The sequence below is a fragment of the Diospyros lotus genome, chromosome 10 (assembly GCF_014633365.1).
Source record: "Diospyros lotus cultivar Yz01 chromosome 10, ASM1463336v1, whole genome shotgun sequence".
NCBI classification, from domain to species: Eukaryota; Viridiplantae; Streptophyta; class Magnoliopsida; order Ericales; family Ebenaceae; genus Diospyros; species Diospyros lotus.
The window spans coordinates 26861180-26878828 of NC_068347.1; the positions used below are offsets into that span (position 1 = coordinate 26861180).

Below are 17649 nucleotides of genomic sequence, written 5' to 3' on the forward strand. Positions count from 1 at the left end.
AGGGCGACGTGGCAGATGAACCGTCAGTTAAAAAAGAGTTAAAATGTACTCCTTCCCCTTCATTAACTCTAATTTCAATGCATATAAACAGGCGATTCTGTTCCGAATTAGCCCCCAAAATTCACCAAAATTACGCCCTGACCGGGCTGCCGTTTGTTTGCTTGCTCGCGAGGAAGAGGCAGGGGCCTTTTCGGTAACCCAATTTGGGAAATCGAGAACTCCCATGCAAACAAAGTAAATAAATAAATCCCTTCCCACCGGTCTCTCTCTCTCTCTCTCTCTCTCCTCCGCATAAAAACAAGGCTTCTCAAAGGACGTATCCTTTCTTTTTTATTTTTATTTTTTATTAATTTTGCTTCTCTCTCTAAACCAAACCCTAAATAAACCCCACGCCATACGGCCTTGCCACCTACATTTGCATGCTTTTTGTTCGTTTCTCTCTCTTTCTTTCTATTCTCTTCTTAAGGCTTTGTCCACAAACCCAAACCAGCAAAGGCAAGGAACCAAGCATACGTCTAGAGAGAGGCAAGGAGTGGATTACCTTTTCCATGGCTGTTGAAGCGCGGCACCTCAATCTTTTCCCTTCGCAACTCATAGGCAACAGGTATTTGATTCTATCCGTTTATTTCTGGCTTGTTTTCTGGTTCGTGCGTGTGTATTGGCTGTGGAGTGACAAAAGGGAGATTGAATTTGCAGAGAAATGATAATGAGCGGCGTTGACGCCAACGTAAATGATGCGTACAGCAACGCTGCGGTGGCATACGGATTGGCTCCGGTTTCGGGATTAACGGCGGAGGCTTTGCCTCCGTTGTATGGCTCTTCGATTGTTGATTGTCTTCCAGCGAAGGCTGCCGTGAAGGACGATAGTGGTCTCACCTACGCCTTTCCGTCTTCGAGAAAGCGCTCCAGAGATTCGATTTATCCCTCGATCTACGATGGCCAGTTTGAGAATGATATCACCTTTCTCGGTGAAAACGTTTCGATGCAGATCCGGCAGCAGCAGTTGGAGATTGATCATATCATTGCTCAACACGTATGAGCCTAATCTCCAATATCTCTTTCGACCTGTTTTCTCGCTTCTATCATTTTTGTTGAATGTACTTATTAATCTTTGTTCGTTGTGTGTATCTTACAGACCGAAAAGGTGAGATTGGAAATTGAGGAGCGGCGAAAGGGATATACGAGGAGGCTCGTGGCTGCCGTGGAGGAAGGGATTCTGAAGAGGCTGAGAGCGAAAGAGGAGGAGATAGAGAAGATCGGGAAACTGAATTGGGCGCTGGAACAAAGAGTGAAGGCTCTATGCGTCGAAAATCAGATCTGGAGAGACATGGCTCAGACGAACGAGGCCACGGCCAACGCCCTCCGAAGCAACATCGAGCATTTGCTGTCCCAGGCCAAGGACGACCACCAGCCCCACCCCCAGGGTGACGCATTGGACGAGGCGTCGGTTCCGGCGGCCTTGGCAGACGACGCTCAGTCCTGCTGCGGCAGCAACGACGATCGACGAACCCTAGCGTCGTGCGCCGGAGAATCGAAGTGTTTGAAAGATAAGCACAATACAATAGACCACGCGGCGTATATTTGCCGTCAGTGCGGGAAAGAGGAATCCAGCGTGTTGATTTTGCCGTGCAGACACCTCTGCGTCTGTACTGTTTGCGCCGCGTCGGTTCACTCTTGCCCCATCTGTAACTCCGCTAAGAGCCATATGTTACGCGTCATCGTGTAAATCAAAAAAAAAAAAAAAAAACCCCAACAACCCCTCCCCCCCCCCCCCCCCGCATCGGTCAAAAAAAAAAAAAAAAAAAAAATCCAAGAGAAGAAAATAGGTTTAATTAGCTCAGCCAGCCTACCAACTTTTGCCGCATTCGTTCCTAGTTTAACTCAAAAAGAGTTTTTGTAATTATCCGATTTGTTTTGTTTTTTTATGAATATATATATATTAATATAAATAGAAAATTAACTGTGTTATTGAATAATGAATATATTCAGTTGCGAAAATGCTGTATGAGAGATGGGTTTGATGGATGGATAGATTATCTGGGGTGAAGTCAATAGGGGATGGGAAAGCGACACGTGCAGCGGAAAGGCTGACGCGTCGGACTCGCGCAAAAGTCGCTGTTCAGAGGCAGGGCCGCTCTGTTTTGGTTTCGTTTCATTCATTAAATTTGGAGGGTTTGCTTTCCCAACCACACCTCGTGTGCGGTGCGTGCATGCACAGTGCACCGGAGGCGCTCGCCCAGTCCGTCCATCGATCATCATCCTTGCGTCTGCTTGACGGAGTCGTCGTCGTCCTGTTGGGTTCGCTTTACAATATCAATTTCTCCGCAACTGCAACCCATCTTATTTTCATGATTATTTTTATTGATTTTTGGCCTTTTTCGAAATAGAAGTAAAAGCACATTGGAATTAATGGAATAGATGGGGATGGGGGCCCACAGGAATCAAGCTTTATTATTATTTATAGGGTAGGCTGCTGCCTATTCCTCGTCAAACGAGCGGGGCGCTAAATTAGGCCGAGGACAAATTAATGAATGAAAGCAGAAGCTCTGGGCGGGGCGGGGTTATAGCTGTGGAGTCTGGATATCATAATAATTATGATTGAGGTCCTAGTCATGTGTCTGTGTGCTTGTTTAATTGTGGCGGTGTAGTGTGTGGAGTGGGCATTTTGGCGTGAGTGCTTCACATCAACGGTCCCGTTGAATTGATTATGTATATGTATGTATGTTTCGGTATCATGGTGGTGGTGCAATGATTCACCCACCACCCACTTGCAGACCCTGACGCAGACGCAGAGCTCTCTCTCTCTCTCTCACTGTTGTTTGTGAAGATGATGGATTGGAATTTGGTTAAACGAGTACGACACTACGACTCTCAAGTCTCAACTGTAGCCCCTTATCAAATGTTTGGCCCTCCATTAACGTGTTCTGCTGGCGAAATTTTTAGTTTTGGATTTAAGGGGGGTTTGATTTTTTTTTAATTTTTCTTCGTAGCAAAAAATTCAGAAGCAGTATTGTTTGGCTAAGCAGAATAAATGCACAATAACTTTGATGAGTCAGGTCGTCCCCTCTTAGTTGGGTCATTAATTTATTTAGAATTTATACAATTTAATAGCGTACAAGGCTGGTGAGAAGGTACATGGCATAACAACAACGACAACAAATATGTAACTCATAAATATTCAATATCTTAATCAGTTAATAAAATTTTCACCATATATATATAATAAATAAATAAATAATAAACCTACTATGAAAACGCCAAAATTAGCATTTAAAGAGTAGGAGGCAAGAGGACAACCCGGAAATTAATAGAGATTTGTTGCTGAGACTGAGAAATTAGAAATTAGAAATTAAAAAAAAAAAAATGAAAATGAAAAATGATGGGTTGGGGTTGGTGGGCCCCGCAAGATCGGGACCAGATGTCGCTTTATTACCGGCACTGCCTCGGAACACGTGATTCTGACTGATCCCATTTCCCCTAATCTTTATTTAACTAATTTTCCATCATATATTATATATTATATATTATAATAATATAATCAAATATTTATTTATTTATATCACAAATAATATGACTTTGGGTGCTCAAATCAAATTTCTGCGTTTTTAATTTTGAAAGAGACATCGGTTATTATTATTATTATTATTATTATTTTGTTACAAACGGGGTATCTAACATTAATCAATCTTGTATAATTAATTAAAATGCTTATTGAGATGAGCCAGGCCGTTCAATCAATTAATATTCCTGATCAGGTGAGGTGACGGATTGATGATTTGGAGAAAACAAACAGTAATTTTAAAAAAAAAAAAAAAAAATCCAAAATTTGATTCGCCAGGCCAGTTGGTTTTGTGAATACAAATACAAATACAAATTAAAATTAGATTAGATGTCATAATCACAGGTGGCCAACTTTTAAAATTATAATAATATAAATATATGGGATGGGATTTGGATGACACGTTCCCATATAATAAGAAAGATAATAATAAATAATAAAATCCCCTACGCCACATCACGTTAGCTCTTCTTCGTTTTCTAACAAGTTAGGAGATCATTGAAGATATCAAAATGGTTTTGAATAAACAAGAAATTCATTTCTTTTCTTTGGAGGTTAGTGAGTGACGCCCTCTGGAAGCATCATGGAAAATTGCCCAAATTCCTAATTTGGGTGCTCTCTCATTTCAACCCATTCCTTCGCCAATTGGACTTTTTTTTTAGATTTTAAAACAACTGCCTGTCGGCAAATGGTTAAAAGTTTGGATGATTTATATACTTACAAAAATATCACTATCATATCAATTTTTTTTTATAAGGTTTTTAACATTTTACTTTTTCTTCTTCTTCTTTTTTTTTTTTAAAAGTGTTTGACAATAAGAGTCGTTCTATATATTATGGCATGATGTTTGCTAGCTAAGTTAGCCGAGTGAAGCAATCTTGGGGCCCTTGTGGCTTGGTCTGAGGTCTACTTTTCAAATTTTCATATAATTAGGTTTTGACCCAAATAAAATATACAACACGATGCCCTAATAAAAAAAAAAAACAAAGGGAATCAATTAAGCTAAGTTTTGCTAATGAATGATCTCATTCATTCATTGCAACCAATTAGCAAATTGTAAAGTGGAAAACACTGGTTAAAGCATCATTATATGTGAGAAGTAGACACTAACGGGCCACAGAGCAATCGATCAAATTTATTCCGAGGCCACTATGTAACATAATCAAATTTTTGTAGTTGGATTTTGTTCCAAGGGGTGTTTGAAAAAATGGGGTTATAAAGAGAATTGGGATTTGTCAAAAGAGGAATTAAGTAGTCACTAATTTGTCAAGAGGGCACATATTTGAGTGGGTGGTGGTGAACTTTCATATATATATATATATATATATGCTCCGTGCCCTTATCATCACACTAGAAAATGTATCCCAAAGAAAGCCAACCAATGCAAGGAAAGAATGTGTGAATAAACTAAATCCAAAACTTCTTGGCTTTGGCCCCATTTTGTCGTTGAATCACACATCCATTTCATGTGGGTCCTTGGCTTAAAAAGCTCACCACTATCTTCCCCTCCTTATCATCATTCATCACTCAATACAATTACTAAAGTAATAATATGATTATGTGAATATATACTATTATTATTAAAGGAATATAAATCATTATTAAAAAAAAAGTGGTGATAGATCATTTTGACCATACTACTTTTTTTTTTTTTTTTTAATATAAATTATGCAAAATATGATTTTACTTATATTTATAATTGTCATCATGTACAGACTAAAATGGCCACGACTAAGACAGCGACAGTCGACCTGAGCTGATGAAATTTTTGGAAATGCAGGTAAGTGTCAAGGACCATGCTGCTCTGCTGGGTTGGGGGGTTAAGGCTTATAAAGAGGTGGAAGGAAATGGGTGTGTCACATTGAGTCGGCCACTTGGGTGATATACGTCCATCCGTATTCAAGCTTGAGCTGAGGTGGGGCTGGTGAAAGGAATGGATGGTACAAAGCATGGAATATGGATCCCATCATAGAAAGATAGGGGCCATGATGGCAACCCTCAACTTTCTTCCCTTGTGAAAGGGGGCATTCATTAGCACTTCATCAATCTCACAATTGATTTTGTTTGCTTCTCTCTCTCCTCTCCCAGCACGTTCATTCTCCTTTCCGAGTTGGCCCCACCTCAGACAATTTCCTCCTAAGCATATATATATATATATATATATTTTCTCCTTCCTAGCTAGGCTTATGTATCAGTGCAAATGTTGCAAAGACTCCCAGCTAGTCAGATTGAGGCCAACAATGCCCCCTAAACAACTTTTCTTTCTAAATGAGAATCACACATTTTACACGTAACTACCTACAAGTAATTAATACATGTAGGTAGTTTAAAATATGGATCCCATCATTATTTTCGTTTAAAGTATTATATGGTAATTTGCCTAAGATAGAATTGTTAATGTTTATTATTATTTTTTCTAATCTCTTTTAATGAACATAATGAAAATGATGCCATATTTCAGATTTGATATTGTTAAGCTACGCCAATTATAGATGCATGATGATGAGCTTATTGAAACACAGTCAAATTCTTGAAGAAGAGATTTAAGCTTGTACTTTAATCATGGCTACTTTGGAGGGTTTCTTTCTTCCCTGCCTTGCAATTTCTTCAACCATGAAACGGGATATGATGGGTTTTTAGCAAGGGATGGTGGGTCAAGATAAGAATCCATAAATCCCCCAAAAGAAGAGAGGATAAAATCATGCACAGAGAGACCAATGAATTCCCCTATGTGTGGGAATTTCAAAGATTCTGCATCAGTCTGCTTTAGACATTTGGATTGGGTGTGTGCTAGGTGGAGTAAGCGTAAAGATAAAAGATATTATCTACTGCAAATCTGAGTCCAAAAGCCCCCCACTTTTGATGGGGCACTATAAAGAAAGGAATTTTTTTTTTTTTTTTCACAAGTCTCCTTAAGGAATCATATTTATAAACATTCTTCATTTTCTACCAAAAAAAATTATTTTCACAATTTAAATCATTAATTTTCTTATTATAATTTTTTTTTTTTTTTTACCATTACTGCTGAAACCCAACCTCAACACTAAGCAGAGAATTAAAGAATAAAAAAGGGAGATCTTTCCATCTATTCTTTCCCCCAAGCTAGTGACAGATTGGTGCTTTAGTGTAAACATCTACTTCTCCCACTAATGATAGTCCTCGAGATTGTGGTTGCAGACCAAACTCCCCCATTTTCGGGTGGTGTATGATTGTGTTTCACACTCTCCCCCAATTTAATCAGCCAAAAAACCTTTGTTAAAGGTGCCATAATTGTAGCTGCTTGTCTATATTAGGCCCAGTGTGAAATCTAACCACTAAAATCAACCATGTTGTTAGCTTGAGCGGGCCAGAGCCAGCATAAAGGACATCTAACAGGGAATGGCTTTTCTGGGTGGATAGCTTAGATGTCCTGATACTGGGATTGGTCTCCGAAATGAGTTAAAAAACTATTGAAAAGTGATCATCAAGACTAGTAGATGGATGTACTATGTTCAAATCTTCTGCATCCTTTTCCCCCTCCCCTTTTCTGGAAGTTGCACATTCCAGCAGCATATATACAGACAAGGCCTCAGAGCTGACAGTGACACAACAAAGAATCAGCTATCACTATAGATAGGTTCCAAATAAATTTGAAGAGATATTATACGGGTCAGGGGCCCATTATTAATGGACCATAAGGTTCTGGTTGGAGATTGATTTCCAAGTTGCATGATTTTGGCCATGGAATGGTCCTCCTATGTTTTCACACTGAGTGGGGACACAATATGTATCAACTTTCTCCGGCTTATTTGTCCTCATCACGTTACAGAGAAACCCACATTTTATAATTCTGTAAAATGGACTTAATCTATGAATCAAGCTCACCTATACGCACTACTGGCATGCTTAATCAGTTAGATTGGCCCATATTACCATAAGATGACAATTCAATCAATCACAAATTTGCCGGTTCGTGTCCAAAATCTATGCCCTATACATATCATTTACTTTTAAATAATTTTGATCTATAGTAGTTGATACTTCCATCGGATTATACCTTATGCCGATGCTTTGTGTGCTATGGATGCCACTTCAGGCCTGGCCAAATACTTTATTATGGTGTGACTGGCAAATCCCTGCAGAATAAAGGGAGTATAAGTAGAAAAGTACACCAAACAAGGATCACAAGTTTCTTGATAACATGAAAGAAAAAGGTCTATTTATAGCTCGAGTATATGTATCTACAAAAGCACCGTGACAATTATAAAGGTAAAGCATTTGATTCTTCCTCAAGCTAGTCCCCCACAAGGCAGAACAACTATTTGCAGATTCCATCTAGTACACCGACTGCAAAAATGTCAATTTGGTTGCCATCCACGTAGTTTCTATTCTGAAAGCACACTATTAATGCGGGTTTCCTACAGCCCAAGTATACTTTTAAATATTGAACAAACAGCAAAAAAATAATCAAGATATTGGACCTCATTGAAGAGCCAAACAAATTGTTTAACATTAGCCCGCAAGGAACAATGACAGTGAAACTATTTTCCTGTCTTTTGTTGCACCAGGGTTTTGTTATAACATTCCAAATTTCCTTGTAGTTATCCAAACCCCAATATCACAACAAAAGTACACAAATGAGAGAATGCCAGTGGGCACACTTCAACATGCACCACAATCCTGTATTCACATTATACATTATAAATAAATAAAAAAGCTTTACAGAAGATGAGATCATAAGTAAAAATAACTAATAAATTAGAATTCATCTTACATAATGAAGTTAAAACTTGGTATGATCGATGTCGTTGATGTCTTTAGTAGAAGTAGATAAACAATCATTTTATTTAATTTACTGGACCAAACATGCAACAAGTGGTGTGCATTTTATGTTTTTTTTTAAAGAAAGAAGAAGGGAATGAAAAAAAAACGGATATTAAATAATCTTTTCAAGGTTAGATTCTTTCCAAGCTTATCTAGAACAAAAGTTATTGAATAGCTTTGCTGATATGAATGTCATTATGAAAGGAACAAAACATCAAATAGTCACTGCAATATAAATTAACAAGACATGGAAATGTATATATATATATATATATATATTTATATTACAAAGACAGCAGTTCATGTAGTTAGCCAACGCCATTATTATCTATCCCACCCACAATTGTCCACACAAAGAAGAAGTTTACACAAGCGTCAACGTCCATTCTGCAACTTGACATAGAAAGAAGAGCAATATGCACGTCAATGCTCAAAAATGTCTGATATGCACGCCACATGCATGTCAGTGTCTCAATGCATTTAACGCAACAAACAACGCAAAAATTATGTATACTGCTACATATGGGATCCACATCATAAGATTCTCAGCTTGCATTCTTCATCCAGAAGATACAGAAGGCTCAAAAGGTCTCACTTTGATAACAATCCTGTTTCAGCTGTGTGTGCAAAGTAACAGGTGTAATTTTAAATTTGATGAAATACGTTAGAACACCAATAACAATCAAGTATAGTTGAGCGCCTGAATTAATCGTTGTTGCCATTGATAATCAACGATGAATAATCTGTATGAGATCTGTAAAGCAATTTTAGAAGGGTAAATCTTCCTCTCCTTCTCTCACCCATGAGTGATGGTGTCAATGAGACTAGCCAATAACAATATCACAGTTTTAGAATGGAGACGGGACCTATATCAATACATTTATAATGCTCCATTAGGGGCTCTTCGTCATGGGCTACTGATAAAAATAGGATTGGTCTGCACTCGCCATCTATCAACATTTTAGTCTTATTGAACGACAGTCTCCCAAACTTAGAAAAACTCAAAAGGTATCAATCTGATAACAATACTGTTTTTTACCTATGTGTGGGAAAGTAAAACGTTGCAAGGGAGAAGCAGAAGCTATGCTTACTTTAAGACCTAAGAGAGGTGCCTTAATGATGGTAGTGAAAAATGGCAACATCTTCTAGATTGGCACAAGACTATGCCAACCCAGATGGGTCCATGAGATGACGCCCTCTCTTCTAACAGCAAATCAGTTGACTATATGAAATGTAAATAAATAACAAACAAGACAACCCACTTTTGAAAGAAAGGCACTTTTCATGATGCTAAAGGAGAGAAGGATTGAAGATATATTCTGGTCCCAGAAAAATAAAGAGGTTTGGTGAAGCAAAAGCCATAGTTGTTGGTGGGACTAACTTTGCTTCACAGCTTTGGTGGTCCCATTAAAGTGGAAAACCAATTTTAATGTGCAATTGAGTGGATATGGTGATACTTTGGCAGATAGAGAATGATGTAGCAGCAGATTTCAAAAATTATCGAACGCATCAATTGCATAAAACAACTCCTACGACAGTCCAGCTTTTTTCCTGAAATGCACAGCAACCATCAATCTTGTAATTATATGTGAGAAAATCAGTATAATACTTTATGTCTATTCAATAAAGCAGCAGTGACCTCCACAAAATAAGCCTAGCTAATTTTTAAGGCCTATAAAGAGCAAGAAGGTGGCCAATTTGAAATAGTTATTGGAATGATATACCTGTCTGATAAGGTTACAGATTACATGTGGCCTTTGGATGGCGAAAGCTTCTCCATGGTTTAAAAAAGCCTACGGATAACAGGATCTGATTAGTGGCCTAATCGACATACCAATAAGTTAGTTCTGAAAATGATTAAAGGACAATTGGAAGATCCTAGAAAGGAGTACTATAGATAATACGTATTCCAAAACTAGCTAAGAGCAGTGGGACAACTGTAGATTTGACAATGGCATTGTGGCTCTTGTTATGTGCATTTAGCTAAACTGTTTTCGGTGTTTATAGGTGGTGTTGGAGCCTGGATATGGGGAAGACAGAAAAAAGGTTGTGTGACGTCGAGTTGCGTTTTGTTGCCCATACAACATAATATAAGCTACAATGTTTTTTTTTTTTTTTTTTTAGATGTGGGTTGGGGAGGGAGAAAAGAAAGAAACTAATGCCATAAAAAGTGCCAAACTGATAAGACCTAATTAGTTAAATGTTTGGTTAGGAGTGTCAAAAAATATTCGAAAATTGGTGAAACAAACCAAACCGTGCCTTTTGGATTGGTTTTATGGTTCAACGGTTAGGTTCTGGTTCTAAAAAATTAAAAATCAATATATTTGGTTTGGTTACTAGTTTTTCTTTTTAAACTGTGGTTCGAACCGAATCGGAACCGATATTATACTTGTATATATATTATAATTTTTTGGGTATATATATACATACACATAAATATATTATTACTTGCAATTTTAATATGCTAGTTTTGTTTATTTCTTTTTTGTTGTTGGTTATTGTTATTCATGAACTCTTTTATTTTTGGACTTTTATACGTTATTGCTATACTAAATGGTCGATGTAAGCTAATTTGATGAGGTAGTCTATGAATTATTTTGTTCTATTTTTACTTCAAGATTTGAAGCATTAATGAAATTATGGATTTATTTTAATTAACAAATTTGTTTGTAATTTCATATTTTGTGAAAATATTTAGAAGCTAAATGTTAATTGGATAGAACCGAAACTGGTCCGATGCGACGGATTGGTCATGGTTTGATTTTATATATGTAATGGTTTGGTTACGGTTTCTATTTTTTTGAAACCGTTAAAAATGGTTTGGTTACTGGATTTTTATAGAACCGGACCAATCCGAACCGTTGACACCCCAATGTTTGGTGAGCTGAAGAGAAGGTGAGCATTGAAAAAGAAAGCAAAGAAATGACCCTAAAATTGCTCTACTATTCTTCAGGAATTATAGCGGAGGAAATTGTGAATAATCAAGTTCCATACCGCAGATAATATAACTAGTTGGCTATGCTTGGTTAGAGTGATTTAGGGGAAAAATGAAGATGCTTCATCAAGGAAAGAGGTGGAAAGTTCTTATTAAGGGTGTTAGGATTTTGGATCCAAAATATATCAGAATTAAACTATCAACTACACAAACAAACACATAAATATAATGTAGAAAACTCAAATTGAGAAAAATCACAAGCAAAAAGAACAAAATATTACTATGATGATATTCGTATAATAATAGTAATATTGCTACAATAATTTTAGGGTATTGAACACCTATTTATAGACCTAACACTCATTTGTAGATGTATGCAATAAATTATATTCTAATAAAAAAATTAAGCTAAGGAGATACGTCTTCAACTAAGATAAATCCCAATTACGGTTAAATTTGATGTTAAATCATAGTTAAATTTGAAGTCATAATCACAGTCAAATTATGAATCTCAATCTCATATGAATTTGAATTTTGGATCACAATTATCACAATCTCTACTTTGATACAAAACTCAAATATGGAATTATTCACAATTCTTTCTTCTAACAAAATCACATAAAATTAATCTCCCTGATAAATACTAACTAAATCCACACAATGAGGACTACCAATCAAATCCACATAATGCTCACTACAGTGGATATCTTCAACCACACCCAAAGCATAGGCAACAAGATCAATCTCAACATACCTTTGAAGAGGTTTGATATTTCTTCTAGATCTGTCTTTAGCAATACAATACTGTGATGGATCAGTATTTTGTTTTGAGCTTGACTTGGGGCTTGACTTAATCTAAGACGATGACTCAAACGTATGACTTTTATCAACTTCTAACTGTACTTGAATGTCAGAAACTCTATTGACCTGTAAGTTCGACCTGAATGTCAGAATTCTATTGACTTGTAAAGTTAGAGATTCTTTTGGAAACAAACCACGAAGTATTGCAATTTCATAAAAAAATAATATTTCCATTAATTACAACTTTAGATACTTTTGGATCCCATAACTTGTAGCCCTTAACACTAGATTTATAACCAAGGAAGAGATATCATTTATGATGTTCTACCCTTGTGTTTAGTTTTGATGATGAAAAACAATACCTTGTTTTATCCTTAAGTCATGAGTCAAGTCTATGGTTTTCAACAAAAATTAATTTCAAGTGCTTTATTAAAATGAAAACCAAAAAGATTTATGATTTTCTATATTAGTTGGAGATTTGCAAAGTCAAGTATTTAGTCATAAAAGAATCTCTTAAAATGATTTTCGAATTCGCTTTGAAGTCGTTGGTCAACATAGAGCTAAAATTGTTCTAAGGCAAAATACCAACTTGAACATAAATGTGTTTGATGAAAATCCAATCTTAAGTATGAAAAATCATTTATGTTAATCTCATACTTCAAAATAAGCTTTCATATTTTGAAACGTGCATAAAAGGTTTTGGCTTGAAACTTAATCGTATGAAAAATCCTTTAGTTCATGCATCATGTCTTGAAACTCGTTTTGATAACATTTCAATATTTTTTCTAAGTCTGGAAGACTAACACCTTATAAGGAGACATATATGAAAATGTTTCCTTTTTAGAAAACTAACTCCCGGTAATTCAATAGCTAATATTCATTAGTGATAAAATGATTTTTAACGAATTTTTCAAGAAATAGAAAGTGTATATCTTGGAGGTGGTAAAATCGCAAAATCCTAAGTTCCTACTAAAATCCAAATTCTACTTTTTTATTCTTATGGATTTTGATTTTTTTGATATTTTTATTGAATCCAAATGGGGGTACTTTCTTATTTACATTTATGTATTAAAGTAAATGGAAGGTAAAATATAAATTAAATAAAATGAGGACATTTAAAATGTAAATATGTGGTGATGCTTTGTATTAATCAAGTGTGCCTCTACATGTTATCTGTTAAGTTTCCAGATTTTCCAAGAAGATAGTCGACTATGTTGTTTAGTGCTGTCGATTATGCTTGTTTAATCTGTCGAGTATATATGGCCTCTGTCGACTATATTTCATTCTGTCGACTATTGTGTAAGGATAGTCGACTATCCTATTTCATCTGTCGACTATGTTTATACATGATATTCAAAATTTTCTTTGTAATTTTTGATCTGTCGACTATGTAAAAGGATATGTCGACTATGAGAAATTTTGGTTGAGCAATAGTCGACTATGCTTTTCTGTCTGTCGACTATGGCTAGTTTTATTTGATAAAATAGTTGACTAACCTATTTTCTCTGTCGACTATGTGTTTCACAGAAACTTACAACGGCTAGTTTTTCAATCTCCAACGGCTAGTTTCTCATTCTCCAATGGTCACAAACGGCTTCATTTCTCTTCAATCTTGTGGGAAGCTTATAAATACAAGTCATGGATGATCAAGAGAAGGCTAATGGACGAGAACAAATTGATTTGAGCTTACATTTTATATTCATTTGTATTTACAGTGTTTTGTGCTTTCATTATTATACTTTTCTCTCCAAGGCTTCGTTCTATTATTGTCAATACATTCATTTAAGTCTTGTTTAATCTTGAGAGATATTGTAACTAAGAGATTCATCTCTTAGATTCTCTCACATTCTATATTTCTTATGCTTCCTAGCTTGTGTAGCTAGAGGGCCCATTTTGAGTGGGAGGTTTTGTATTTTCTAGCTAGGTGCTAGAGGGCTTGCTTGTATAAGCAAGATGTTGTAATTCCTAATCTTGGACTAGAGGACCTACTTGGTTTAAGTAGGGGGTTTTAGTGGATTATTTGCAAAATCCTTAGTGAGGAGCTAAGGTAGTGGATTAGGTTTGGGTTAACCCGAACCACTATAAATCATTGTGTTTCTTGTGCTTGTGCTTCTTGATTTATTTATCTTTCAAAGCATTTCATTTTTCCTCACTTGGTTCACATATTTTTCTTTGTAAACTTACATCTGTCATTTTATATGCTTCACGTTTTTAAGTCTTAAAACCTCAATTTGTATTAAAAGGTTTTTCAAGTTTAAATATAATTTTAAAATATCCAATTCACCCCCCTCTTGGTGTGTGCCATAACACCTCCCGTTCTAACAATTTAGACATTGGTTCTAATTTTCCATCATCAACGTGACCAAATGTAGGATATCCAAAAATTTTCAAATCGGAAAAGTTTACAAGAGTACCGGAGCATACATCTTTTGGAGTTTTCATATCATTGGCAAAGGAAGGAGATTGATTAACAAGAAAACATGTCATGTTTGCAGCTTCAGCCCAAAATGACTTAGGTAAACTTGAATTAGACAACATATAACGTACATTTTCCATCAAGGTTTTGTTCATTCGCTCAGCTATACCATTTTGCTGTGCGTACCTGAAAATGTTAAATGCCTTAGAATAATCCCCCTCTTCTGTAGAAATCATTAAATTCATTTGAATAAAATTCTAAACTATTATTAGTGTGAAGACGCTTAATATGTCTTTCATTTTGTTTCTCAATCATAGTATTCCACTATTTGAAAGTAACAAAAACACCAGTCTTTTGTTTTAAAAAGAATACCCAAACTTTTCTAAAAGAATCATCGATGAAAGTTAACATATATCTAGCACCACTTTTAGAGGGTACTTTGGCAGGATCTCAGAGATCAAAATGGACATGGTTTAGTATTCTTTTCGTATTGTGAATACCTTTATTAAATCTGACTCATTTTTGTTTACCAAAAATGTAATGTTCACAAAACTCTAGTTTTTCAATACTTTACCCTTCAAGAAGTCCTATTTTACTCAATTCAACCATACATATTTCACTCATATGTCTAAGATGCATGTGCCGTAATTGAGTGATATTGGTAGCAAACAAAGAAGAAGTAGAAACAATAGTATCACTTGTAATAGTAGAACCCTGCAGAACATATAATCTACCATATTGCTTTCTAGCTTTCATTACAACAAGAGCACATTTGCTGACCTTGTTGACTCCACCTTTACCAATGAACCCCCATTTAAACAAGAGTACTTAATGAAATAAGATTTCTCCTAAGGTCGGGAACATGTTTGACATTAGTTAAAGTTCTAACAATGCCATCAAACATATTAATTTTAACTGTTCAAATGCCAACAATTTTACAAGAAGAATTGTTTTCCATCAACACATCACCAATAGTCAAACTTTTATATATCGAAAACCAATCCCTATTAAAAGACGTATGAAATGTGTATGCTGTATCAAGGATCTAACCTTCATAAGGTTTGGTAATCTCATTAGTTACCACCATGAGTTCTCCATCACTATTGTTATCTTTAATACTGGTTTCACCTGAAATCTCTGGTTGTTTCCTTTTCTGGTTAGATTTTTGTCTCTTAAGTTTGTTATGTAGTTTAAAATACTCATTTTTTTATGTGTTTCTTCTTCTTACAATAATTACATGTTTTATCTTTATTTCTAAACTTAGATCTATCTTTTCCTTTGCAACCAAAATTTCTATCATGTGTTCTCCCTTTATTAATGAACAGACCATCTCCTTGATATTCAAAATTTTCCAATAATTGCTTATTAATTTTCTCTTTCGAGAACAAAGCATTATAAACTTTATCTAAAGTGAGAGTGTCATGACTATCGAGTATGGTGTCTCTAAAAGTTGAATATGAGGCAGGTAGAAAACATAACAAAATTAAGCCCAAATCTTCATCATCATATTTAATCTCCATCGTTTCCAAATCAGAAACAATTTCCTTAAAAACTATTAAATGACTTTCAATAGACGTACCTTCTACTATTCGATGAGAATATAACCTCTACTTAATATGCAACTTATTGGTCAAAGTTTTAGTCATACACAACTATTTTAGTTTCAACCATAGAGTAGCAATGGTTTTTTCTTTCAAAACATCTTGTAAAATTTGATTTGATAAATGTAGATGTATATGAGATAAAGCCTTACGATCCTTACGCTGTTTTTCTTCAGTACTTCATGATTTTGACATTTTATCAAAACCCAAAAGTGCATTATCTAAATTCATCTGTGCCAAAATTGTACGCATCTTAACCTACCATAGTGAGAATCTAATATTCTGGTCCAATAATGGAATATCATACTTTAAAGTAGCCATTACGAAAAATAAATAACCCTAAATAATACCAAATGATCGATAAATAAAACCTTAATAGAAAACAAACCAGGATAGCGGATATGCGCAGCAAATTTGGATGAATTTGGGCTGAACAGATCTGACGAGTAGGATTTGGTCTGATGGGTCAGATCTGGGCTAAATCAGACTAGATCTGGACCTTGGAGGGCATGGCGAATTGTGATCGATAATGGCAGAAGCTTGAGGCTCAATAGCGATGGCGATGACGAAGGACAAAGGCAGTTGTAGAAGGTGCAAAAGAACGATTGCGAGTAAATCGATGAAGGTCGATGGTAAGACGTAGGTTACAGAGTCATTATCAATGGTAGTGAGAAGCACGGGAGAATGCCAACAATCGCGTGAGGAGCAAGGCGACGATGGCAAAACTCTCAGGAGCCGTTGGTTGTAGGTGGCGACAGTCAAACAAGTGGAAGGCGTGCAAGAGGAACACGAAGGCATCGATGGTTGACTAGAGCAAGTCGACGGTCGCAACAAGGCAACAACGACAAATGGAGAACAATGAACATTGAAGGTCGGAGGAACAAAGTCAATGGTAGTGATGGCTATAGAGGGGGTTGACGATGGCGGTGACTAGGTAACTAGAAACCCTAATACAAGAAGATGATGAAGAGTTGTAGATCCAATGGTTTGATTCAATGACTATAATACCAGTTTTTTAGGATTTTGGAATGAAAACAAACTACAATCAAACCATCAACCACACAAACAAACATAGAAATTTAACGTGAAAATGCAAATCGGGAAAAACAATAGGTAAAAAGAATAAAATATCACTATGATAATATTGGTACAACAATAGTGATATTGTTACAATAATTTCAGGGTATTGGGCACCTATTTGTAGACCTAACACTCATTTGTAGATATACATAAGAAATTATATTATGATCAGAAAATAAGTCAAGAAGATAAGTTTTCAATTGAGATAAATCTTAATCACAGTCAAATTTGATATCCTAATTATAGTCAAATTTGAAGTCATAATCACGGTCAAATTAGGAGTCTCAGTCTCAGATGAATTTAAATTTTGGGTCACAATTATCACAAAGGAAAAAGCACAAGTAAATGTTTGGAAAGAAACTTCACTATTAAAAACTAGTATGAGAGAAATAAACTGACATTTCTATTAAGCCAAGGAAGCAAAGCCTCAAGTTTCCAATCAAAGATGTATACC

At 35.7% G+C, this 17649-nt stretch overlaps 1 protein-coding gene across 1 annotated transcript; it reads left to right on the forward strand.

The window, feature by feature from the left end:
- Positions 1-316: 316 nt before the first annotated feature.
- LOC127810798 (probable BOI-related E3 ubiquitin-protein ligase 3) lies at positions 317-1780 on the forward strand. The gene is made up of 3 exons (XM_052350349.1): positions 317-604; positions 697-1033; positions 1136-1780. The coding sequence occupies exons 1-3, from the start codon at positions 420-422 to the stop codon at positions 1724-1726; spliced, it is 1113 nt and encodes a 370-aa protein (XP_052206309.1). The 5' UTR covers positions 317-419; the 3' UTR covers positions 1727-1780.
- The last annotated feature ends 15869 nt before the right edge of the window (positions 1781-17649 follow it).

Coding starts and splice junctions, on each gene's coding strand:
- LOC127810798 (XM_052350349.1), top strand. CDS start 420: ATGCTTTTTGTTCGTTTCTCTCTCTTTCTTTCTATTCTCTTCTTAAGG. Junction 605..696: donor TCGCAACTCATAGGCAACAG/GTATTTGATTCT, acceptor TTGAATTTGCAG/AGAAATGATAATGAGCGGCG. Junction 1,034..1,135: donor ATCATATCATTGCTCAACAC/GTATGAGCCTAA, acceptor TGTATCTTACAG/ACCGAAAAGGTGAGATTGGA.